This window comes from Nerophis ophidion, linkage group LG02 (genome assembly GCF_033978795.1).
Source record: "Nerophis ophidion isolate RoL-2023_Sa linkage group LG02, RoL_Noph_v1.0, whole genome shotgun sequence".
Taxonomy (NCBI): Eukaryota; Metazoa; Chordata; class Actinopteri; order Syngnathiformes; family Syngnathidae; genus Nerophis; species Nerophis ophidion.
In genome coordinates this window covers 38,867,384-38,893,856 of record NC_084612.1, presented here as the reverse complement: position 1 = coordinate 38,893,856, position 26,473 = coordinate 38,867,384, and the positions used below count along the sequence as shown (strand labels likewise).

The 26,473-nt window shown below is 41.5% G+C and overlaps 1 protein-coding gene across 3 annotated transcripts in view; it reads left to right on the top strand.

The window, feature by feature from the left end:
* tub (TUB bipartite transcription factor) overlaps nucleotides 1–11,717 on the top strand; it is a 200,456-nt gene extending 188,739 nt beyond the window's left edge. For all 3 annotated transcript variants that reach the window (XM_061883431.1, XM_061883439.1, XM_061883449.1), the window contains exons 9-12: nucleotides 2,732–2,846; nucleotides 3,044–3,142; nucleotides 3,247–3,418; nucleotides 10,338–11,717. In XM_061883431.1, the coding sequence (XP_061739415.1) occupies nucleotides 2,732–2,846; nucleotides 3,044–3,142; nucleotides 3,247–3,418; nucleotides 10,338–10,471 (520 nt within the window). In that variant the 3' untranslated portion in view covers nucleotides 10,472–11,717. The remainder of the gene's footprint in view (nucleotides 1–2,731; nucleotides 2,847–3,043; nucleotides 3,143–3,246; nucleotides 3,419–10,337) is intronic.
* The last annotated feature ends 14,756 nt before the right edge of the window (nucleotides 11,718–26,473 follow it).

Here is a 26,473-nt window from a genome sequence, read left to right as displayed (position 1 = left end):
GCTTCGAAGCGATTCTGGACCACCATTCGCAGCCTCACGAAGGGGAAGCAGTGTAATGTCAACACCACGTATGGTGCGGATGGTGTTCTGCGGACCTCAACTGCGGATATTGTGGATAGGTGAAAGGAATACTTCGAAGACCTCCTCAATGCCACCAACATGTCTTCCTATGAAAAAGCCGTGCCTGGGGAATCTGTGGTGGGCTCTCCTATTTCTGGGGCTGAGGTTGCTGAGGTAGTTAAAAAGCTCCTCGATGGCAAGGCCCCAGGGGTAGATGAGATCCACCTAGAGTTCCTTAAGGCTCTGAATGCTGTGGGGCTGTCTTGGTTGACAGCATCGCGTGGACATCGGGGGCGGTACCTCTGGATTGGCAGACCGGGGTGGTGGTCCCTCTCTTTAAGAAGGGGGACCGGAAGGTGTGTTCCAACTATCGTTGGATCACACTCCTCAGCCTTCCCAAGTTCCCAGTAAGGTTTATTCAGGTGTGCTGGAGAGGAGGCTATGCCGGATAGTCGAACCTCGGATTCAGGAGGAACATTGTGGTTTTCATCCTGGTCGTGGAAGTGTGGACCAGCTCTATAGTCTCTGCAGGGTTCTTGAGGGTGCATGGAAGTTTTCCCAACCAGTCTACATGTGCTTTGTGGACTTGGACAAAGCATTCGACCGTGTCCCTCAGGAAGTCCTGTGGGGAGTGCTCAGAGAGTATGGGGTATCAGACTGTCATATTGTGGGGGTCCGCCCCCTGTACGATCAGTGTCAGAGCTTCGTCCGCATTGCCGGCAGTAAGTCGAACACATTTCCAGTGAGGGTTGGACTTTGCCAAGGCTGCCCTTTGTCAGCGATTCTGTTCATAACTTTTATGGACAGAATTTCTAGGTGCTGTCAAAGCGTCGAGGGGTTCCGGTTTGGTGGCCGCGGGATTTGGTCTCTGCTTTTTGCAGATGATGTGGTCCTGATGGCTTCATCTCGCCAGGATCTCCAGCTCTCACTGGATCGGTTCACAGCCGAGTGTGAACCGACCGTAATGAGAATCAGCACCTCCAGTCCATGGTTCTCTCCCGGAAAAGGGTGGAGTGCCATATCCGGGTTGGGAAGGAGACCCTGCCCCAAGTGGAGGAGTTCAAGTACCTAGGAGTCTTGTTCACGAGTGGGGGAAGAGTGGATCGTGAGATCGACAGGCGGATCAGTGCGGCGTCTTCAGTAATGCGGACATTGTACCGGACCGTTGTGGTGAAGAAGGAGCTGAGCCGAAAGGCAAAGCTCTCAATTTACCGGTCAATCTACGTTTCCATCCTCACCTATGGTCATGAGCTTTGGGTCATGACCGAAAGGATAAAATCACGGGTACAAGCGGCCGGACTAAGTTTCCCCCGCCGTGTGGCGGGGCTCTCCCTTAGAAATAGGGTGAGAAGCTCAGCCATCCGGGAGGAGCTCAAAGTAAAGCCGCTGCTCCTTCACATCGAGAGGAGCCAGATGAGGTGGTTTGGGTATCTGGTCAGGATGCCACCCGAACGCCTCTCTAGGGAGGTGTTTAGAGCACGTCCAACCGGTAGGAGGCCACGGGGAAGACCCAGGACACGTTGGGAAGACTATGTCTCCCAGCTGGCCTGGGAACCCCTCGGGATGCCCTGGGAAGAGCTAGACGAAGTGGCTGGGGAGAGGGAAGTCTGGGCTTCCCTACTTAGGCTGCTGCCCCCGCGACCCGACCTCGGATTAGCGGAAGAAGATGGATGGATGGATGGATGGATATATATATATATATATATATATATACTGTTTATGTAACTGATGAAGGGAGCATCATAGAAAATACATATATATATATATATATATATATATATATATATATATATATATATATATATATATATATATATATGTATATATATAAAATACATATATATACATACATATATATACTGTTTATGTAACTGATGAAGGGAGCATCATAGAAAATATATATATATATATACTGTATATATATATATATATATATATATATATATATATATATACTGTTTATGTAACTGATGAAGGGAGCATCATAGAAAATACGCATTTCCAGTCTGATGAAACATAATTTTTATGCTTGAATCAAAAAATGTTTGTAAGAATACAAAGCAAATTACAATTAAGACATGTAACAATTATCAATTTGCAATCAAACACTGTACTAATATGATCCATTTCAAGAAACTCTTCAAACTTAAAGCGTTTACAAAGGACAAAAAAGAAGAACCATGATAAACATTCTGAATTTATTCACCCATTCATTCTTTCATTCTCAAAATATTCTTACTTATCTCATTGTATGGAATAAAACTTACTTCAACAATTATTTATTTATTCATTTATTTTTATTGTGATTACTTATAGAGTATATTGTGAAGACATTGAGAACACGAAGTGAACAAAAGTTTTAGTAACTGTTATGTAAAAGAAAAGGGGTAGGATTAAATAAGCTCTGCTTCTTTCTACTCCTTTTCGAACATGTTGAAAAGAGAAACTGGAAATTGTGATGTATCATGTTGTATGCTTGCATGTTCGAAATAAACTCAAACTCAACTCAACAGTCTTGAGAGTATGTATGTTGTATAATAAATGTTGACTGAGAATAGGTCACGAGCACGAGAGACAGTGGAAGCATATGTAACCTTTTTGTAACTGTCTTCAGCACACAAAATACTGCAAGGTGCAAAAGTGTGTCATAATCATTTTATTTTTATTGCAGGTCAAACCTCATGGGGACCAAATTTACGGTGTATGACAGTGGTCTGAACCCAATGAAGACCACCACCAGCCTAGAAGACAGCAATATGCGCCAGGAGCTGGCAGCCATTTGCTATGTGAGTTCTTGCATCATTTATTTGATGTGCTATACTGATTTAATGCATTATATATTCATTTGACAATAATTTTAACCATTGCAATGGGGTGCAGAAAATCACTGTTACAATTTTAAAGGATTTGTATTCCTAATTTATACTGATATTTGATATTTTTGGAATACCAATGATTCCATTCTTTTCTGTTTTAAACCCAGGAAACTAATGTCTTAGGATTTAAGGGACCTCGCAAAATGAGCGTCATCATCCCTGGAATGAATATGGACCATGAGAGGGTTTCGATTCGTCCACGAAATGTATGTTCCTTGATACACACATGTGCCCTTCACCTCTATCAAACATGACATTCTATCTGATCAATTTAAGTGATGCTGTCCTGTTGTTTTTGATTGTATTATAGGACCATGAGTCATTGCTGGCACAGTGGCAGATCAACAACACAGAGAGTGTGATTGAACTCCATAACAAAACCCCAGTGTGGAATGACGATACACAATCGTATGTGCTCAACTTCCATGGTAGAGTTACTCAGGCCTCTGTCAAGAATTTCCAAATCATCCATGACAACGACCGTGAGTTCAACTACTTTGTATTTAATATGGTTGTTGTCTTCATCAGTATCTCACTAAAGTGAATAAAAGGGACAATACAATAAATAAATGATTAACTGAAACTTGGATATACTTTAGAGTACCCTATTTCCTTGAATTGCCGCTGGGGCGCTAATTAATTTAAAACCTCTTCTCACTCCTGCTCTTACCAAAGGCATGTGGTAAAAGTAAGCATGCGCTAATTATTTTAAAACCTCTTTTCACTCCGGCACTTACCAAAGGCATGCAGTAAAAATTTAGTGTGACGTAAGGATACCATCATGAAAAGCACATTTAATAAAAAAAAATGTTATTATGGTCTTACCTTTACTTATAAATATAGTCCATGCCAGCTCCTTCTAATCAAAAGCATTGATAACTGGTTTATAGAAGTCTTCCTTATCTTTCTTCAGTTTTAAAAGTCTCTCTGTCTCGATGGAGATCTTCCTTTATTACGTCCTCCAGCACATATCACGTTACTCATTTCACTTCTTCTGCAGCCGAGTAGTCGCAAGAAGGATCACTAGCGCCCTCTACCACCAGGAGGCGGGAGTCATTTAATGACTCATATTTGACAGACGCAACTACGGTATTGTGACGGTCTCAAGCCGTCGTCTTGCGGGTTCCCAGGACCACCAAGGAAGGACATGGTTCAAGCAGTTTGACATTGTTTATTTAAAAAAAAAACCTCAGTCCAGGTCGCTCCTCCGCTCCTCCTCTCCGCTCGCTCGCCGCCATCAGCGTGCCCTGCCTGTCTGTCAGACCGTCGGCTCCACAGGTATATTAATAAAACATAGCTGCTTGCTGTTCTTTTTAGCATACCGGTATTCAATAGCTTGGACCTTAAATCCTACTGAATAGCTCTTAATCTTAATGCTTAATGCACTTTATGTTGGCATTAGCCAAAAAGCTCTCTCCCGGTTGCAGTTAGTCCAGAACGCGGCAGCATGACTTTTAACAGGGTCCAGGAAACGCCAGCATATAACCCCAATTCTTCAGAGTTTGCACTGGCTCCCTGTTCATTTTAGAATTGATTTTAAAACATTGCTGTTTGTTTTTAAATCTTTACATGGACTGGCACCTCAATATATCTCGGACCTCATCCAAATTTACATTCCTGCGCGCGCTCTGAGGTCCGAGAGCCAGTTCCAGCGCGTGGTGCCCAAGACCAGACTTAAGACCAGGGGAGACAGGGCCTTCTCTGTGGTCGGCCCTAAGATCTGGAACACTCTGCCCCTCCATGTTCAAACTGCTTCCACAGTGGAGTGTTTTAAGTCTCGTCTTAAGACCCACTTTTATTCTTTGGCTTTTAACACTACGTGAGTTGTGTGGTCCTCTGTCCTCTGTTGTCCTCTGTGTTTTTATACACTTTGATTTCTATTTTACTGTTTTAATTGATTTTACCCTTTAAAATAGTTTTTAATCATATTTGTTTTTATATTGTTTTTATTGGTTTTATATTTATTTATTTTTTGTTTTCATTCATTCATTGGTGGAGCATAATATATATATATATATATATGTATATATATATATATATATATATATATATATATATATATATATACTTTTTTTATTTTATTTTATTTATTTATTTTTTTACAATTGTTTTTAACATGGCTGTGCAGCACTTTGGAAACGTTATTGTTGTTTAAATGTGCTATATAAATAAAGTGGATTGGATTGGATTGGATTAATCTTCTTCCCTTTATGCGATTTCAAATTACCGGTATTGAAATCAACCTCCTCCATTTTGAAAATGATGACAGGGGAAGTGTCACTCGTGACGTCACGAGTTTGACCCGGCGGTGATACTAAGCATGCGCTAATTATTTTGCGAAGCGAGTTTGACCTGGCAGTAATTCAAGGCATACTATATGCCCGGCGGCAATTCAAGGAAATATGGTAGTCAGTGAAAAAAACATCGATAAATTTAGCGCAATGTGGCAACTTGTCAAGGGTGTACCCTGCCTTCCGCCCGAATGCAGCTGAGATAGGCACCAGCACCCCCTACGACCTTAAAAGGGACAAGTGGTAGCCAATGGATGGATGGATGGCATTTTGTTTAGATGGAAGTGGAATTATTGTACGCTGCAATGGGAACATTTCTACTGACACAGATGACATACATGATATCTGTTACTGTAGGTGTTCTGTTCGTTTTTGTAGTTTGTAAGGTAAACATTGATAGAAGAGGTGTGCTGCCTCATCAGACCGAACATTATGTCACATTTTACAGTGTTGGGTAGTGTTGGGGTCATGTGACTGCCAGGCTCTGTTTGATTGGAGTCACAAGTGCTTATGTTGGATTGGTGAAACAGAGTCATGTGACAGTATCCACCTGACTTCTTCTGGTGGGCACTCTCACCAAACCATTTGTCTTTACAAGAGAAGTGGGTAATAATGCGCTACGTTTTACTCTGTTGCTTTGAGTATCATTCTGATCGCTACTTTTATTTATATCAGCATTATTCATAGTCGGCTGATTACTGCTTGCAAAGACTTAATCATTTGGCTCACCAGCTAAACTTTTGGACTCGACTTCTGAGTAAGGACTAGTGATGTTTGACTCCATTTCACCAATCAAATTGAGCCTGTCATACTACATTATTTGCAGGCGAAGAAGAACAAGCCAGCGGTGGGAGTGACCCTTTTAGTCCAACAATCACTAAGTACAGATTTAGAAGCTGAAATACCATATTTTTCCGACTCTAGAGCCGCACTCACTAAATTTTAGAAAACATTTTTCCCACATATTAAGCTGCACCATACTGTACACTGCAGATATATATGCTGTGAAATGAGTTATTTACACAGAAATATTTTATAAATGTTTATTTACATACTTTCGTTTTTTCCAAATGGCTGATCAAACAAAACAGACGTCATCGTCATGGACCCACTGGCTGTGGAAGCAAGCTCTCCAATCAGCTAAAAAGACTCAATATCTCCACGGTGATGTCTTGGTGCATTCCTTAGTAAACTAAGGAATTTGTGAAACTGAAACAATACAAAAAGACTGCAATTGTAAGGAAATAATGCTAACACAGACACTTGTAAACATGTGAACATATTAGCTAATGCTAACGATGCTGGCTTCAATACATTACGATAGCACTAACAAATAAGCATGAAAACACTCCAACAGTACGAAGTATAAATTGTTTTAGTTATACTCTAAAACGTGTAAACGTTGTTTGGAGTGATGAATGAAGAATTCATGTGGAGAAATTAGGGCTGCGAATTTTTGGGTGTCCTACGATTCGATTCAATATCGATTCTTGGGGTCACGATTCGATTCAAAATCGATTTTTTGTTCAATTCAACACGATTCTCGATTATAAAAACAATTTTTTCCCCGATTTAAAAGGATTCTCTATTCATTCAATACATAGGATTTCAGCAGGATCTACCCCAGTCTGCTGACATTCAGAGTAGTAGACTTTTGTAAAAAGCTTTTATAATTGTAAAGGACAATATTTTATCAACTGATTGCAATAATGTTAATTTGCATTAACTATTAAACGAACCAAATCTTTGTGAAAATATTGGACACAATGTGTTGTCAAGCTTAAGAGATGCGATGCAAGTGTAAGCCACTGTGACACTATTGTTCTTTTTTTTATTTTTACAAATGTCTAATGATAATGTCAATAAGGGATTTTTAACCACTGCTATGCTGAAATTATAACTAATATTTATACTGTTGTTGATAATATTCATTATTGTTTTGGTTTGTTCTGTGTCGTGTTTGTGTCTCCTCTCAATTGCACTGTTTATTGCAGTTCTGAGTGTTACTGGGTCAGGTTTGGTTTTGGAATTTGATTGCATTGTTATGGTATTGCTGTGTATTGTTTTGTTGTATTGATTAAAAAAAAAAATCTTTTTTAAAAAAAAATAAGAATGGATTCTGAATTGCACAACGTGGGAATCGCGATTAATATTCAAATTGATTTTTCCCCACATCCCTAGTAGAAACGCTGTGAATGATTACAAGACAGAACAGCAATGCAATGCTTAAAGTTCACAGCTTTCCTTAGCAGGAAACACTTGTCAGCATTTATTCACCCAGCAGCACCTGCATTAAACAAATTTGTCCAAAAGATAGCACAAACAAAAACACACTTTAAAAATTGTCTTTGCATATTTTCAATGAAAAGTATTTGCTTTATGGCCATCAGTGGAGAAAAATCCTTAAATCAACTGCACTTTTTTACATTTGTACAAGCCGCAGGGGGTTCAAAACGTAGAAACAAGTAGCGTCTTATAGTTTTATTAATAATAAGTCAATATTTATTATGTAATAAAATAAAAACCTACCTGTTTAATGAATGTCAGAATGTTCTCAAAGAAGATGTCAATGAATGTTCTCATTCATCCAGGTCTCAATCAATCCAATCCCCTTTATTTATAAACAACAAAAATGTTTCCAAAGTGCTGCACAAAAATATTAAAAACATTATTCAAATACTATCCTGAGCTCCACCAATGACTGAATAAAAACAAAAAATAAAACCCATGTAAAAACAAAATAAAATAAATATGATTAAAAAAAATTTAAAGGGCAAAACCAATTAAAACAGTAAATAGAAATCAACATTTTAAAAACACAGAGGGCAACAGAGGACCACACAACTCACGTAGAGTTAAAAGCCAGAGAATAAAAATGGGTCCTAAGACGAGACTTAAAATACTCCACTGTGGGAGCAGTTTGAATATGGAGGGGCAGAGTGTTCCAGAGCTTAGGGCCGACCACAGAGAAGGCCCTGTCTCCCCTAGTTTTAAGTCTGATCTTGGACATCATGAGCTGGAACTGGCTCTCGGACTTCAGAGCGCGCGCAGGATTGTAAATGTGGATGAGGTTTGAGATATAATGAGGTGCCAGTCCATGTAAAGATTTAAAAAAAAAGAGCAAGGTTTTAAAATCAATTCTAAAATGAACAGGGAGCCAGTGCAAACTCTCAAGGATTGGGGTTATATGCTGGCGTTTCCTGGACCCTGTTAAAAGTCGTCTTTGTCATCTCAGGACATTCGGTTTGGTTTGTCTTAGAAGACGTTTCCTCGCTCATCCGAGTAGACTTCATCAGTTTGTGCGCAAAGACTTAGATTGGTCAGATCTCGACTGGATCGTTCTCAAAGAAGACACGTTAGCTCTGTGCAATGACGCCAGAGAGAGAACTACTGGACAAACCTCTTCATTGATGTATTTTGACACTTGTCTATGACAACAAATTATTTATACAGAGTAAAAATATTGCTAATATGTTTTGTTATTGGGGAGACAAAAATAAATAGCGGTAGATCACAGGACTTGAAGAACTCAAACATCTCATTCATTTAGATCATTCACAACATTGGTATTCATATTTCATTTAGTGATGTAAAAATTAAACATCTAATTAATCAGCAATTGAAAATAATTCACCGTGTAGTTTGTAATAACAGGTAGTATTTAAACAGTTGTACTGTACTTTCATCAAGTGATTCTTTGGCCTATCACTAGTTGGAGCCAGTTTGAGAATCACTGCTTTAGTGCATGTAAACATACCAAGTGTGTAATGTTGGGTTTAGGGTGGGCTGGTGGGCCCTTATGGAGTCTTGTGTATGTTGGCCAAGAATTTGGTGCTACGCCTCTGGATATACTCACTTGTGCGAAACACTGTATATAATGGTTGATTACTGCGGTGACGGACTGGTCAGTGTTGCAGTGTCGTTGTTGTTGACAATTAAAGGCCTACTGAAATGAGATTTTCTTATTTAAACGGGGATAGCAGGTCCATTCTATGTGTCATACTTGATCATTTCGCGATATTGCCATATTTTTGCTGAAAGGATTTAGTAGAGAACATCCACGATAAAGTTCGCAACTTTCGGGGCTAAGAGAAAAGCCCTGCCTTTATCGGAAGTCGCAGACGATGACGTCACATGTTGATGGCTCCTTACATATTCACATTGATTTTAATGGGAGCCTCCAACAAAAACAGCTATTCGGACCGAGAAAACGACAATTTCCCCGTTAATTTGAGCATAATGAAAGATTTGGTTTGAGGATATTGATAGCGACGGACTAGAAAAAAAAACAAGTTAAATAACAAAAAAAACGCGATTGCATTGAGACGGATTCATATGTTTTTAGAGACATTTACCAGGATAATTCTGGGAAATCCCCTATCTTTCTATTGTATTTCTACTGTTTTAGTGAGTTTAACAGTACCTGATAGTCGGAGGTGTGTGTCCACGGGTGTGTTGACGCACAGTGTCTGAGGGAAGTCGACGGCAGCTTTATGGACCAGGCAAGCTCAGCTGATATTCGGTAAAAAGCGACTTTTTAACCACAATTTTCTCACCGAAACCTGCTGGTTGACATTCGGTTGGGATCCATGTCCGGTGTGATCCATTGTAAAGTTTCACCTCCGTGAATTTTAAACAAGGAGTCACCGTGTGTTTGTGTGGCTAAAGGCTTAAGCTTCCCGACTCCATCTTTCTACATGGACTTCTCCAATATTAATTGAACAAAATGCAAATGATTCTGCAACACAGATCTCCAAAATACTGTGTAATTATGCTGTTAAAGCAGACGACTTTTAGCTGTGTATGTGTGCAGCGCTCATATTTCCTAACAGCCCGTGACGTCTTGCGTACACGTCATCATTACGCAACGTTTTCAAGAAATAACTCCCAGGAAATTTTAAATTGCAATTTAGTAAACTAAAAAGGCCGTATTGGCATGTGTTGCAATGTTAATATTTCATCATTGATATATAAACTATCAGACTGCGTGGTGGGTAGTAGTGGGTTTCAGTAGGCCTTTAAGGAACATTCCTGCTGTCTTTTACTAGAATTGATAAACATTGCAAGTTGTTATGTTCAAGCTTTATTCATTCTCTATCATTTTATGCAGCTGACTACATCGTGATGCAGTTTGGCCGCGTGGCGGAGGATGTCTTCACCATGGACTATAACTACCCAATGTGTGCCCTTCAAGCCTTCGCCATAGCCCTCTCCAGCTTTGACAGCAAGTTAGCTTGTGAATAAGACCAAGTGCTCTGTGTGTCGTCTGGTCAAGGGCTGTTCACGTACCCCCGGGGCTGGTGTGAGATATCCAAAACACCCTGGAACTCCTGCGTAGTCCAAAATGCTTTGTGGGCATCAAGTTCTGTGTCTGTGTGTGTGGGAGCAGGATGGATGTTTGGTGAAACCCATTAAGCACAAAGCGTAATCAGCTTTCAAGATGAAATACATGAAAACATTTTGTAGTGCACTGGCACTCTAAAGAACTCCTGTTTCTTTGTGTGCTAACTAAAGATGTTTAACATTATTTACTTGTTACTAATACTATTTCTGACTTGGCTAAATTTTATGTGTCACCACAATAACCCAATGACAAAAAAAAAAACATTTCTTCAAGCATGAACACGTCTTACACAGTTTTTAGTTTCAAAATAACATGCATGTGAAAGGCTATTTATTTTTTGTTATTTATGTATTTATTACATGTTGATTTTTGTTCTTTGGACAGTATTGGCTCTGCAGAGCTGCAAGCACATGGAGGACAAAGTATTTGAAGGAAACTATTGGAGACAAGCAGGGCAAAGTCATGTGACACTGTGCTGTGTACTTTGCAATTGTGTGGGTCACATATGTGAATGTAAAGAAGTAACGGTGCACTTTAATTTAAATCCACTAGTGGATGAGACATAGCTGTACATGGTTTCTTGTGCCTTTTCAACACTAACGGCAGTGTTACCAGTTTGGCTGTAGAATGAGCTGAGCCTGTTCTTGCTATCGAGTCATCAAACGACACAAATGATGAGAAACCTAAATATATGAACCACATCCACATGAATACTGTAATATTGTTTTGCTTGGGAATTAGAATACTACATTGCCGTCAGCTGTAACATGCGACTGCTGGGTCTCATTTGAATTGCATATCCCATCTATTTGCATCTTTAAACTATTTTTATACTCATGTGACAGTTTGGTAAATTCCTCTTTTAAATCTCGAAATCTGCAATTGTTGTGGATCCTAAAGAGATCTTTATCAGATGTGCTATTCTTGTACTTTAACTGTGCTCTATTAACTATTTTGGATTTCTAATTGAATACTTGATACGTTTCGCTGTGAAGTCTGCTTTTCATACGTGTTCAAGATATCCTGCTGCTTCTTTCGCTTTCTGTTTCTTGTGCTCTTGTGATGTACAGTAAATAGTTATGTGATGGTACTGTATAAATGTATTTTTTGATTAGGACAACAAACATGAATAAAATATTCCGTATATTTAAGTTTGTGTTTACTTCTGTGAAGAGAAAGGCCGCTGTTTTAGGTGGTTACCGTAAGGTTGGGTCCATTTAACTACAGAAGTTATCTTTTAGGAATTAAAAAATAACAAAAACGGTTTTACTATTAACCGTGATCCAAAATGTCACTGTTTTTTAATCGCAAATGCTCCCCAACCCTGTGTGTTTCAGTCCTCACAACAAATAACATCACTATAACATTGGCTCATGTATGTCCATTCTAGTTATTATGAACACGGCTTAAAATGGAGTATTACCTTTGAATAAGTAGGAATGGATGATTGATGATAACAATAACATTTGACTTTTACACAGGGATCAATAAAGTATATCGTAGTCTCATATTAATAATACAATTAATAATTATTGTATAATATTAATATAGCGATTTTTGTTTATATATATTTAGATATTCTGAACGGCTTGTCTGGAACGTTCAATGTCTAATGGTTTAAATTCAAATCTTTTGGACTTATGGCGATTCCAAATACATAAAAAAGCTACCATCAGGTACGAAAAGTAGGTTTTGCATAAAAAGTAGGGCTGAGCATATCGATACCAAGTATCGATAGTATTGATACTTGGTTCGAACGAATCATTTGAGTGAACGAACTGAATCACTTAATGAAATGATTAATTCTTTTCTCAGTGCATTTGAGTTCAGCCGCGACTGTCATTTGGATGGATTACAAGACTCGCTGATGTCTTAGTGTTTGTGAACAAGGGTCGCCTGAGCAAATAACATAAATATGAACACAATCAACAGATCATTACAAGTGAACGGACAGCCCGGTCCTCTGTGACACTGAACGGGGAGGGACATGAGCCTGCATTACCTATTGAAAATAAAGTTGTATTGGTGTTTAATTCATGAATATGATGTTAGACACGTCCTGTGTTGTATTATTATCATACTCAATTGAAAAAAAGGCAAAAGTACAAATTCGTTTTTCAAAAGTATCGATACCCTGAAGTCGTCCCCCCCCCCCCATCAGATGACGACACTTCCGGTATCGGTATCGGTATTGGCGATACAGGTCGGTATCGGGTCGGATTGGTATCGATACCCAAATTTGCGATATTGCCCACCTCTAATAAAAAGACACCTCTAACCAAATTTTCAGATTTGAAAGCTAAAAACTGAAAAACAAATACATTTACATACAATTGATTACTTGGATAGCACGGTGGTATAGGGGTTAGTGCATGTGGCTCACAATACAAAAGTCCTGACTAGTCCTGAGTTCAATCATGGGCTAGGGATCTTTCTGGGTGGAGTTTGCGTGTTCTCCCCGTGACTGCATGGGTTCCCTCCGGGTACTCCGGCTTCCTCCCTCCCACTTCCAAAGACATGCACCTGGGGATAGGTTGATTGGCAACACTAAATTGGCCCTAGTGTGTGAATGTGAGTGTGAATGTTGTCTGTCTATCTGTGATGAGGTGGTGACTTGTGCAGGGTGTACCCCGCCTTCCGCCCGAATGCAGCTGAGATAGGCTCCAGCACCACCCGAGAGCCCAAAAGGGACAAGCGGTAGAAAAAGATGGATAGATGGACAATTGACTATGCATTGCTAAAATAAATACATTCTAAACAAATTGGTAATAAATTATTATACTACATGTTTCTTATATAAATTGTCAATAATACTAGTGTTCAAATGAAAATACAGCTTCACCACTTTAGAAACGTATTTAGCTGCAAACTTCTGTTTGTTTATTATTGTCATTACTGCCACAAGTGGTGGAAAAGTGTATTACAACTGAGTACCGTAGTGACCCAAAGGACCACAGCTGAGAAACAGATATTTTTGGGCTCTCTCCGCCCAAATTTGGCCCTATAGTTAAGAAACACTGCACTAACTGCCTAATCTACTAAGATTCAAACACCATACACTAAAATGCCTGTGCAAACTATAAAATTGCGTGTACGGCAATGTAAATTTTGACAGCAATTTTTAAATTATTTTTTAGTCACTCTTTGGAGAAAAAAATAATTTTAGTTTGTCATATTTTTGTCATCTAAATTGCTTTAGTTGTAGTCCATTTTTTGTCAATTAAAACTACAGTAAATTTAGTCGGCTAAAATGTAAATTTTAAAGGATAACGAATCTTTGAAGTTGTCTTAAATACACTTTTATGAATGTTTTTGCAGAGCATTTCAAAAACCAAATTCACAACAACAGCTGCACTACATTATTACAAACCCCGTTTCCATATGAGTTGAGAAATTGTGTTGGATGTAAAGATAAACGAAATGGGAGAGTGGCCGTGCGCAACCCGAGGGGCCCTGGTTCAAATCCCACCTAGTACCAACCTCGTCACGTCCGTTGTGTCCTGAGCAAGACACTTCACCCTTGCTCCTGATGGGTGCTGGTTGGCGCCTTGCATGGCAGCTCCCTCCATCAGTGTGTGAATGGGTAAATGTGGAAGTAGTGTCAAAGCGCTTTGAGTACCTTGAAGGTAGAAAAGCGCTATACAAGTACAACCCATTTATTTATTTATATCCATCCATCCATTTTCTGCCACTTATTCCCCTTGGGGTCGCGGGGGGCGCTGGCGCCTATCTCAGCTACAATCGGGCGGAAGGCGGCGTACACCCTGGACAAGTTGCCACCTCAGCACAGATAAATAAAATACAATGATTTGCAAATTATTTTCAACCCATATTCAGTTGAATATGCTACAAAGACAACATATTTGATGTTCAAACTAATAAACATTTTTTCTTTGCAAATTATCATTAACTTTAGAATTTGATGCCAGCAACACGTGACAAAGAAGTTGGGAAAGGTGGCAATAAATACTGATAAAGTTGAGGAATGCTCATCACTTATTTGGAACATCCCACAGGTGTGCAGGCTAATTGGGAACAGGTAGGTGCCATGATTGGGTATAAAAGCAGCTTCCCAAAAAATGCTCAGTCTTTCACAAACGGATGGGGTGAGGTTCACCAATTTGTAAGCAAATTGTCGAACAGTTTTACAACAATATTTCTCAATGAGCTATTGCAAGGAATTTAAGGATTTTACCATATAAAATCATCAAAAGGTTCAGAGAATCTGGAGGAATCCCTGCACGTAAGCGATGATATTACGGACCTTTGATCACTCAGCCAGTACTGCATCAAAAACCGACATCAGTGTGTAAAAGTTATCACCACATGGGCACAGGAACACTTCATAAAACCACTGTCAGTAACTACAGTTGGTCGCTACATCTGTAAGTGCAAGTTAAAACTCTACAATGCAAAGTGAAAGCCATTGATCAACAACACCCAGAAACGCCGCCGGTTTCGCTGGGCCCGAGCTCATCTAAAATGGACTGATGCAAAGTGAAAAAGTGTTCCGTGGTCTGATGAGTCCACATTTCAAATTATATTCGGAAACTGTGGACGTGGTGTCCTCCAGAACAAAGAGCAAAATAAACATCCATATTGTTATAAGCGCAAAGTTCAAAAGCCAGCATCTGTGATTGTATGGGGGTGTATTAGTGCCCAAGGCATGGATAACTTAAACATCTGTGAAGGCACCCTTAATGCTGAATGGTCCATACAGGTTTTGGAGCAACATATGTTGTCATCCAAGGAACGTTATCATGGACGCCCCTGCTTATTTCAGCAAAACAATGCCAAGCCACGTGTTACAACAGCGTGGCTTCGTAGTAAAAGAGTGCGGGTACTTTCCTGGCCCGCCTGCAGTTCAGACACGTCTCCCATCGAGAATGTGTAGCACATTATGAAGCGTGAAATACGACCCCGGACTGTTGAACAACTCAAGCTGTACATCAAGCAAAAATGGTAAAGAATTCCACTTTCAAAGCTTCAACAATTAGTTTCCTCAGTTCCCAAACGTTTATTAAGTGTTGTTAAAAGAAAATGTGATACAACACAGTGGTGAACATGCCCTTTCCGAACTACTTCGGCACGTGTTGCAGCCATGAAATTCTAAGTTAATTATTTGCAAAAAAAAAAAAAATTTTATGAGTTTGAACATCAAATATCTTGTCTTTGTAGTGCATTCAATTGAATATGGGTTGAAAAGGATTTGCAAATCATTGTATTCCGTTTATATTTACATCTAACACAATTTCCCAACTCATATGGAAATGGGGTTTGTATATATATATCACATACCTGTCTTTCTTTGTGTTAACTTGAAAAATGACATATCTGTTGTGTTTTAGTTTTATCCTGCCTTCTCCTTTGTATGCACTTGTGTATTCAGTTATTCGTCCTCAGCGAGGGGCGAACCTTGAGGCACACCTGCTCGCAATTAGCCCGCCAGTATTTAGGCTCGTCACTGACAGCTTGGCCTTGCCAGTTAATGTATCTTGAACCACTTTTGTGCATGCGCCTGCTTCACCTCAGGCTACCTGGTACGTTGTCGCTAATTAGTCCTGAATTCCCTAACCTCTTCTGTGTTTGTTTCCCAGCCTCCCTGAGTTAAAGGGGATTATTTTGTTGGACTCTTGCCCTGCTCAGTGTGCCCTGGCCTTTTCTCCTGCCAACCTCTGAGGAACCTATTTTGGTCCAGGTTACATGGTGTGTGTTTCTGACCCATCGCCCTTAGTTATCCCTTTTGTTTAATTAAAATGTTTTGAATTTAGGTAATTCCACCTTGTCTTCCGTCTCTGCATCCGTCACCCCCCTTTGACCAAGACCCGCTCTTTTGGGTTGTCAAGGTGTGAAATTAAGTGGACAGTGTGCAGAGGACAGCGATTAAAGTATACAGTACAGTAGTGAAGTGAAGTGAATTATATTTATATAGCGCTTTTTCTCTAGTGACTCAAAGCGCTTTACATAGTGAAACCCAATATCTAAGTTCCATTTAAACCAGTGTGGGTGCCACTGGGAGCTGGTGGGTAAAGTGTCTTGCCCAAGGACACAACAGCAGTGACTAGGATGGCGGAAGCGGGGATCGAACCTGCAACCCTCAAGTTGCTGGCACGGCCGCTCTACCAACTGAGCTATACCGCCCCACAGTACATGTATCTTGCTTATTAAATTTGCAGACAAGCTCTCCTATGGTGTACAGCTAAATTAGTGGTGGAGTGAGCGGTTTTGCTCCTGCTCTACCGTCTTTAATAGTAACAGTAATTCAGTACAGAATGGGTCATTTTAAAATATAAGCTCTGGCTTATTTACTGTTAAGTAGATGTCAGTATTGTTAACCTGCAGACAGCACGTTCATTTGTCTTATTCTTTTGATGTGTGTAAAAATACAGTAGGGATATAACGAATTGAAAATGTCATACCACCATTAATTTGACCAAAAGTATCACTGTTAATATTGTGTTATTTTTGAATGTGCTCAAAAAGTATTTACACACACTGATGTTGATGTGGACGGCGGTGTTCTGATGACGCGGAAAAGGACAGGAAGAAGCATGAGCAGCGTGCAGGAAAAATTGTTTTTATTTCATATAAGAGGCAAAAATACAAAAACAACAAGCATGTCGCTCGGAGGCGCAGAGCGGTCCAAAGTGTAGAGGTGACAACATAAACTGTAGCATAGAGCTGACAACGGGAAGGCTAATTTAGCAAGAAAGCGAACGTGGCTGGTGCAGAGAGCGTATATTGATCAATCAACCAAAAACAGAGAAAAAAAACTGAAATAGATACACTGTTAGAAAAGCCACTATTCTGTATGACTTGTGTTTCTTATAGTTCTCTGATAGCGTTTTAGTCTTAGTATTTTATCTGTTTCATTGGCAAATATTTTATCTTTTAAATATTGATTTGTACCGTAACAACTAAGTGAAGTGTGAAGTAAATTATATTTATATAGCACTTTTTCTCAAGTGACTCAAAGTGCTTTTACATAGTGAAACCCAATATCTGAGTTACATTTAAACCAGTGTGGGTGGCACTGGGAGCAGGTGGGTCAAGTGTCTTGCCCAAGGACACAACGGCAGTGACTAGGATGGCGGATGTGGGGATGGAACCTGCAACCCTGAAGTTGCTGGCACGGCCACTCTACCAACCGAGCTATACCGCGGAAAAAGAATGTATCAAAGTACACATGGTATCAACCTGCTGTCCTACTATAAGGCTTTATTCATTAAAATGCAACATTTGAAGTGTGTGGGCATCTTCGCTCAGTCTGGACAACATATAAACAATATCACAATGCAAAAAGGCACGCAGTTCTCATTAGTTCAACATTTTACTCATGATGCATTTCAATCAATCAATCAATCAATCAATGTTTACCTATATAGCCCTAAATCACTAGTGTCTCAAAGGGCTGCACAAACCACAACACAAACCACTACCACATCCTCGGTAGGCCCACATAAGGGCACAGTGAAAGCTAACATCGTATTTATATTTATATTTATATTTATAGGTGGATCAGACCTAAATTGGTCAAAATGTTGAGAATGTTTTGGATCAAATATAAAATACTGTTTATTCCCAAAAATGAGTACACCCCTCATATTTTCCAAGCTCATGCTCTGTTTCAAAATGTCACAGTACATGTTGAAGCTTCCCTCAATAAACCGCAGTTCCCCAGTGCTAGCTGCACTCGTGCCGCTCCTGACTATAACCAAGATGCTGCGACTCACTTGTGTCGACAGCTGTTTAATAATAATGGATTAGATTTATATAGCGCTTTTCTAGACACTCAAAGCGCTTCACAGAGAAGTGAGAAACCACCATTCATTCACACCTGGTGGTGGTAAGCTACTTTCATAGCCACAGCTGGGGTAGACTGACGGAAGTATAGCTGCCAGTTTGCGCCTACGCCCCGCTGATCATCACCTATCATTCATCATTCATTCACCAGTGTGAGCGGCACTGGGGGATGAAGTGTCCTGCCCAAGTGATTTGGATGGAAAGAGGCGGGGAAGGGATCTACAACCCTCAGGTTTCTGGCACGGCCGTTCTACCCACTACGCCATGCTGCCCCTAGATAGAGTAAGTTTGCACTGCCATACAAGCTGCTCACTGATTGTTTCATGTATATTGTATGGTAGGCTGACCATATCATGAAATCCCAAAAAGAGGACACATATATGCGTGCCAAGGCGGGCAGCACGCATATATGGCAGGACTAGGTGAACATTTGCCAATGACACTCGAACTTGCTTTATGTATTTAAATAAAGCATTTTTTCTCCTCTGTTGACGGCAGTGTTGGCACTGAGAATTTTTTTAAATGGGGTCACAGGGACCCAATCAAGTCATAAAAATGGGGTCCCACAATAAATTTTAGGTGTCCCACTTTTTTGTAAGCCTTTTGAAAACAAATGATAAACGTATGCTGTGGAGAGACGGAGCCGATGAGCCGACAGCGGGATAGGACAAATGCCGGTCCTACCCGAGATGGCGGCCAGGAGCCAGGGCATGCGACGGAGAGAAGAGGCGGGCCTCACTCAGAGCGACGCTGCAGCCAACCAAGTCAGGTGCGTAAGCGACACACCTGTGCTCAATCTCTGCATCTGCTGTTGCAGTACAAAAAGGGTGAAGGAGGAACGATCGGGGTAGAAGTAGGCGAGGAAACCACGGCAACCAAAGACCACAAGCACAATGAGTAAGACCCAGAGTGAAATGAGCCTCCGCAACAGACGCAGGCCCCGGACACCGAAAGGTGTGCCGCGATTAGCAGGAAGAGCCCGCGCGCTGGAAAGTGGCGCGACCGAATGGCAAGAATCTGACACGTTTGTTGAAATAGTAAACACAAGTCAAACCTGCTACGATGCGTCATGTATGGGGTGTCACAGCAACCCACACGGTGACGGCAGGAAGTCCGTCAGAAGCGGAGGATGATGATGTCATCTGGGCCCTCGTAGCGAAGTATACCAAAGTGCTTGAGGAAAAACAGCGGGAAACACGGATGCTACAAGCGCTGATGGTCCCGATGGGGGAAAGCAGCAAACGCAACCCCGAAGAAGAAGCCGAGGAAGACTCCGATTAAGCCGGCGCGGAGGCCATCCACCCAGAAGGCGGAGCTGAAAGGGCGGCAGTGGCATCTTCAGACCACCAGGGCGAGCCGTCGGCCAAGAAGAGGAAGGACGAGTGCGACCGGCCAGTGAGCAAGAACAGCTGTGCAGCGGAGGCGCCCCCTTCTGACAACACGAAATAATTTAAAGAATCTCAAGAAATTGAGAAAGAATAGAAAATACTTGAAGAAATTCAGGGAAGTGCTGAAGAGGACTCGAATAACGGAAAAGCTCAAGAAATTGAGAGAGAAGAGGAAGCATTTGAAGACAAAGAAGTTGAAGAATCTCAAGAAATTGAGAAAGAACGGAAAATACTTGAAGAAATTCGGGGAAGTGCTGAAGAGGACTTGAATAACGGAAAAGCTCAAGAAATTGAAAGAGAAGAGGAAGCACTTGAAGATGAAGAAAGGGGCAAAGGAACTCAAGAAATTGAGAGAGAAGGAATACCTGAAAGAATTCCATGAAATGATAAGGACAAGGAAAAAGTCAAAGAAGCTCAAGAAATTGAGAAAAGAGAAGAAACCCTTGGAGAGAAAGAAAAGGATGAAGAGGAAGAAGTTTATGATGAAGTTTACGTTGAAGAAGTATACATTGAAAAAGAAGTTTACATTGATGATGATGAAGATTATGATGAGGATAAAATTTATGTTAAAGAAGAAGGTAAAGATGAAGAAAAAGTCAAAGAGACTCAAGAAATTGAGAAAGACAAAATAATTGAAGAAATCCTGGAAGATGATATTGATGAAGAAGAAGAGGAAGATGATGATGACGATGATGATGAAGAATCTGATGAGGAAGAGGATGATGATGATGAAGAGGAGCAGGGGGAGGACGAACCGGAGCATGACGATGATGAGGAAGACCATGGTGAGGATGATGATGATGAGGAAGACCTTGGTAATGATGAATATAACGCCGCAGACAAGGAGCAGGAATAAGTTAAAGTACATGCTCCACGCCGAGAGGTACCAGTGCCTGCGCCACGTTGGACCCCAGTGCCTGCACCACATCGAACCCCTGTGCCTGCGCCGCGTTGGACCCCGGTGCCTGCGCCGCGTCGGGGCCCAGTGCCTGCACCGCAACCAGGGGGGCGGGCAGCTGGAAAAATTGAGGACAAAAAAATGGCCGAAGAAGAAAGCAGAGAGGACGAAGGAAAAGATGAATCAGAGGTGAAAAAAAGTAATGCCAAGGGACCGTACTCCATGCTCACCAAGGACGAACTCATCTCCCTGGTGATAAAACAAGAAGAGCTGCTAAGAGCAGCGGAGAAAAGAGTCGCGGAAGAAGAAGAGAGGAAAAAGACTGAAGAAAAGACCAAGAAGGAAGAAGAGGAGAGGATGAGAAGCGGAAAAGAAGTCCAAGTTGACTGCGGCACTCTCCCAGCGGACTGCACAGGAAGTGAGGAGTTGGCAACGGTTGCCATGACGATGGCCCCACGGCAACTCCTGCGCCATGAAAGCCTCTGCAGACGCGAAGTTGTGCAGAGTTGGGACCAGGAGATCACCGTGGAAGATGCGGGGGAGTACAATCCACAGGGAGATGGACCCTCGCTTCTTCAGGGAAGCTCAAAGGAGAAGATGATAAGTAGGCGGGGCAGGAACGATCAGGGCAGAAGTAGGCGAGGAAACCACGGCAACCGAAGACCACAAGCACGACGAGCGAGACCCAGACGAAGATGAGCCCCCGCAACAGACGCAGACAGCGGACACTGAAAGGTGTGCTGCGACCAGCAGGAAGAGCCCGCGTGCCAGAAAGTGGCGTGACCAAATGGCAAGAAGATGATAGGTTTATTGAAATAATAAATCAGAGTCAAACCTGCCATGATGCGTCTTGTATCGAGTGTCCCAGCAATCCACATGGTGACGGCAGGAAGGCCGGTCACATATGCATTGTCTTGTTATATCTCACATTATATACTGTGTTTTGGGAAAACTTAAATCTTTGAAAAAACTAATGCAAAAGAAAACCATTTTTGATGCATATGTAAATGTATTCAGTTATAAACATTCATTCACTTTCTTTTGTCCTTCATGGATCTAAACTTTATCGCTGCTGGTAATTTTTTCTATGTTTTTATTTAATAAGTTGTGGGTGTGTTTATTTCAGTATAAAAGTGTAAAAAGTGTTTGGCTTCGGTTATGAAATGATGATAATGGTGTGCCAGGGCATATATACATTTTACATTTGAGGCTTAAATCTCTGGAGTCTACATCAACATCAGATTTAGTCCTCATTTCAAAATGTTTGAGTTTTTTATGTTGTTTTTTTGTTTGTTTGTTTTCTGCTCTTTTTCGTCAAACAAAACTATGTTTTTAATAGCAAAAAACAAAATATGCAATATCTTCCACCAAAAATATTTTTCAAAGTGGAATAATTGATGTGAAGTAATCGGAACCTTAGATAGGCCAATAATAACATTGATTTTGATTCATTATTATGTTTTGAACAATGACAGTTTGAAAGAAAAAACAACAGCTTGGTTTTATTAGTCAACATTGCAACTTTTTCCAAATTACATTTCATCTTTAAGCTTTTTTATTTCACTTTTCTTATGTTTTTGTTTATTTTAATAGTGTCACACCTGGGTGAAGTGTGGTCTGGTTTTCGTCTGGTTTCATGTGGTTTTGTCATTTCCTGTTTTATTTTGAAATGCTGACTCTCCCTCTTGCCTTTCCTCCTGTATCACTGGTCTGACGTCTTTCCTGATTGCCTGATTGTGTCTACCTGTGTCATCCTCCCTCATGTGTATAAATGTCTTATCTTCCTTCTGTCCTGTGCCAGAGTATTTCCTATCGTTTTTGTGCGTACCTCCGGCGTTCCATGTCTACAGCCATTGCCACGTTTTTGTACCTTTTTGAACCACAGGAGATTCTTTGTTTGTAAACCTTTTGTCAGGTAAGATTAATTTCTCAGCATTGCCTCCGTTGGAGCGCCTTTTGTTATATTTTGCATGTTGTATTCTTAGCACCTTTTTTCCCTCTGCAGCCGGAGCATTTTGATTTTTTTGAGATTTTTGTTACTTTAGAGGTCAGGTAAGCTCTGTTTTGATAACCTGTTTAGTTTCTCCCTTTTTAGACCCTTTCCAAACTCCTGCATCTGTGTCCAGAGTCCTATTCGGGTCGTGACAAATAGTATTTTTAGAATGTGCTGTGGGCCTTTAAAACATTAGCTGTGGGCCGCAAATGGCCTCCGGGGCACACTTTTGACACCCATGCTATAGATAATAAAAAATTAAATCTGATAAATCTATGGATAAAAAGCAGAGCCTGGCGACGCATGCAAGCTGATCATAACGCACAGTCACCATCTCTGCCTCAGTAAACGATGACGGTGATGACGTCACTGTCCGCGATGCTAACTTCTCAGCCACTTCTATAAGAGACTCTTTTGGAGCACTTCTCACACATTAACACTTCAAAAGGCAAACAATTGCCCAGCGTTTTGACCTGCAAAGTAAGTTTTGGGGGTGGAATAGTCTGCTCTGGTGATGGGTTAGCTTGAAGATAATAGCTAACCTGTCTCCATCCTCGAACGATGTCGATCCAGCGGGAGATAAAAGTGAAATTTCCATGGACTCACAAAGACTAAAATAACTAATTTACTGGAGTTAAAAATGTTGACTTTACACTAGGGATGATACTCGAAACCGGTTTTTTCGGTTGTTCGATAAGAAAAGAACCGAGTCATCAGACTCGAATCCTTCTTTGAGAACCAGTACCCGTTATCGAGACCACTATAGTAAAGAAAAAGAGTTGGTTCTTTATTCGAGTCACTAGGAACAAATCCCATTCCGACAAGAAATGCCCTGTTTTACATCACAAGAAATGACGTCACGTAGCTCAGTCGTTAGGCGCAGATAGGAAAAGCAGCAAAAATGGACCGGAAAAGGCGCTCTAAGGCATGGCTTCATTTCACACAAAAAAACGAGGAAGCAGCAATATGCAATTATTGCCAGGCTTCGATCTTGAGTAAGGTGGGAGCACAACAAGCATGTTGAAACATGTGCAGGCTGCGCATAACCTGAAAGTTCGAGAACCGTGTCGCGTCTTCGACACGTGGAGAAGCAGCAGCAGAGAGGACTAAGAACGCCCCTCTTCTGCCAGCTGCCCAAGTCCCAGCTACAGTGGCGGTGACGCCGGTGAGTAACTAACGATAAAGCAGACATGCTAATTTTTTTGAAAAATAATTGTTGATTGATGACTGTTGCGTTCTTAGGGTCATAGTGTGTGTAGTTAGTATGTTCCAATAGCTGTAGTAAGTATATTCCAATAACAGCATAAGTGCACTTTTTGAAGAGCTGTATTTATTTTCAGTTTTGTGCCCAAGGGACTGATTTTATTTAACACTATATTATTATTTATACAGGTATAGTGATCAGAGAGACAGGTTGTTTTTGTGTTACTGTATATATTTGTTTTTCTGGAAAATCCCACTTAATATACTTTGTGTAACAACAGTCAATATTTATTTATTTTATTTTATTTTTTTAGGAGGGTAACAGTCAATATTTATTTATTCATTAGATTACATTATATATATATATATATATATATATATATATATATATATATATATATATGATATAAGTGAGCTTTTGTTAAACCAAATATTGTGTGTTTTTTCCATATACAACAACCTATCTTGACTCAATAAGAGAATCGATAAGGAATCGGTTCGATAAGAGGGTTCAATAATAGGCTCAAACTCGATAATTCCTTATCAAACATCATCCCTACTTTACACTTAACTTACTGTTTACCATGAAGTCTTTATTTTGACAGCCCCTCGTGGTAAACTTGTCTGAGTGCAAACTGAGGCAGTATTTGTCATTGGTAAAACTTTTGGCGAATCAAAATAAAAACGGAATAAACTTTGGAATTTGACCAGGCCAATATAAACAAAACAAAACACTGGCTGAAAGCGATAATCGATTAAAAAAAAAAAAAAAAAGCAAACCGGGTGTCTTGTCTGTCTCTCCGCTCTCTCTGTCTCTGCCCCTCCCTCACGAATGCTGCTGCGTGTGCACACCTTCACAATGTGTTTTGTTTTTAACCTCTTCTTAACCCTGAACGTACATTGAAAATACATGCAACCCATCCATCCGTCATCTTCCGCTTATCCGAGGTCGGGTCGCGGGGGCAACAGCCTAAGCAGGGAAACCCAGACTTCCCTCTCCCCAGCCACGTCGTCTAGCTCTTCCCGGGGGATCCCGAGGCGTTCCCAGGCCAGCCGGGAGACATAGTCTTCCCAACGTGTCCTGGGTCTTCCCCGTGGCCTCCTACCGGTTGGACGTGCCCTAAACACCTCCCTAGGGAGGTGTTCGGGTGGCATCCTGACCAGATGCCCGAACCACCTCATCTGGCTCCTCTCGATGTGAAGGAGCAGCGGCTTTACTTTGAGTCCCTCCCGGATGGCCGAGCTTCTCACCCTATCTCTAAGGGAGAGCCCCGCCACACATCGGGGGAAACTCATTTCGGCCGCTTGTACCCTTGATCTTATCCTTTCGGTCATGACCCAAAGCTCATGACCATAGGTGAGGATGGGAATGTAGATCGACCGGTAAATTGAGAGCTTTGCCTTCCGGCTCAGCTCCTTCTTCACCACAACGGATCGGTACAACGTCCACATTACTGAAGACGCCGCACCGATCCGCCTGTCGATCTCACGATCCACTCTTCCCTCACTTGTGAACAAGACTCCTAGGTACTTGAACTCCTCCACTTGGGGCAGGGTCTCCCCCCAACCCGGAGATGGCATTCCACCCTTTTCCGGGCGAGAACCAGGGACTCGGACTTGGAGGTGCTGATTCTCATTCCGGTCGCTTCACACTCGGCTGCAAACCGATCCAGCGAGAGCTGAAGATCCCGGTCAGATGAAGCCATCAGGACCACATCATCTGCAAAAAGCAGAGACCTAATCCTGCGGTTACCAAACCGGAACCCCTCAACGCCTTGACTGCGCCTAGAAATTCTGTCCATAAAAGTTATGAACAGAATCGGTGACAAAGGACAGCCTTGGCGGAGTCCAACCCTCACTGGAAATGTGTTCGACTTACTGCCGGCAATGCGGACCAAGCTCTGGCACTGATCGTACAGGGAACGGACTGCCACAATAAGACAGTCCGATACCCCATACTCTCTGAGCACTCCCCACAGGACTTCCCGAGGGACACGGTCGAATGCCTTCTCCAAGTCCACAAAGCACATGTAGACTGGTTGGGCAAACTCCCACGCACCCTCAAGAACCCTGCCGAGAGTATAGAGCTGGTCCACAGTTCCACAACCAGGAGGAAAACCACACTGTTCCTCCTGAATCCGAGGTTCGACTATCCGACGTAGTCTCCTCTACAGTACACCTGAATAAACCTTACCGGGAAGGCTGAGGAGTGTGATCCCACGATAGTTGGAACACAGCCTCCGGTCCCCCTTCTTAAAGAGAGGAACCACCGCCCCGGTCTGCCAATCCAGAGGTACCGCCCCCGATGTCCACGCGATGCTGCAAAGTCTTGTCAACCAAGACAGCCCCACAGCATCCAGAGCCTTAAGGAACTCCGGGCGGATCTCATCCACCCCTGGGGCCTTGCCACCGAGGAGCTTTTTAACTACCTCAGCGACCTCAGCGACCTCAGCCCCAGAAATAGGAGAGTCCACCACAGATTCCCCAGGCACTGCTTCCTCATAGGAAGACGTGTTGGTGGGATTGAGGAGGTCTTCGAAGTATTCCTCCCACCTATCCACAACATCTGCAGTTGAGGTCAGCAGAACACCATCCGCACCATACACGGTGTTGATAG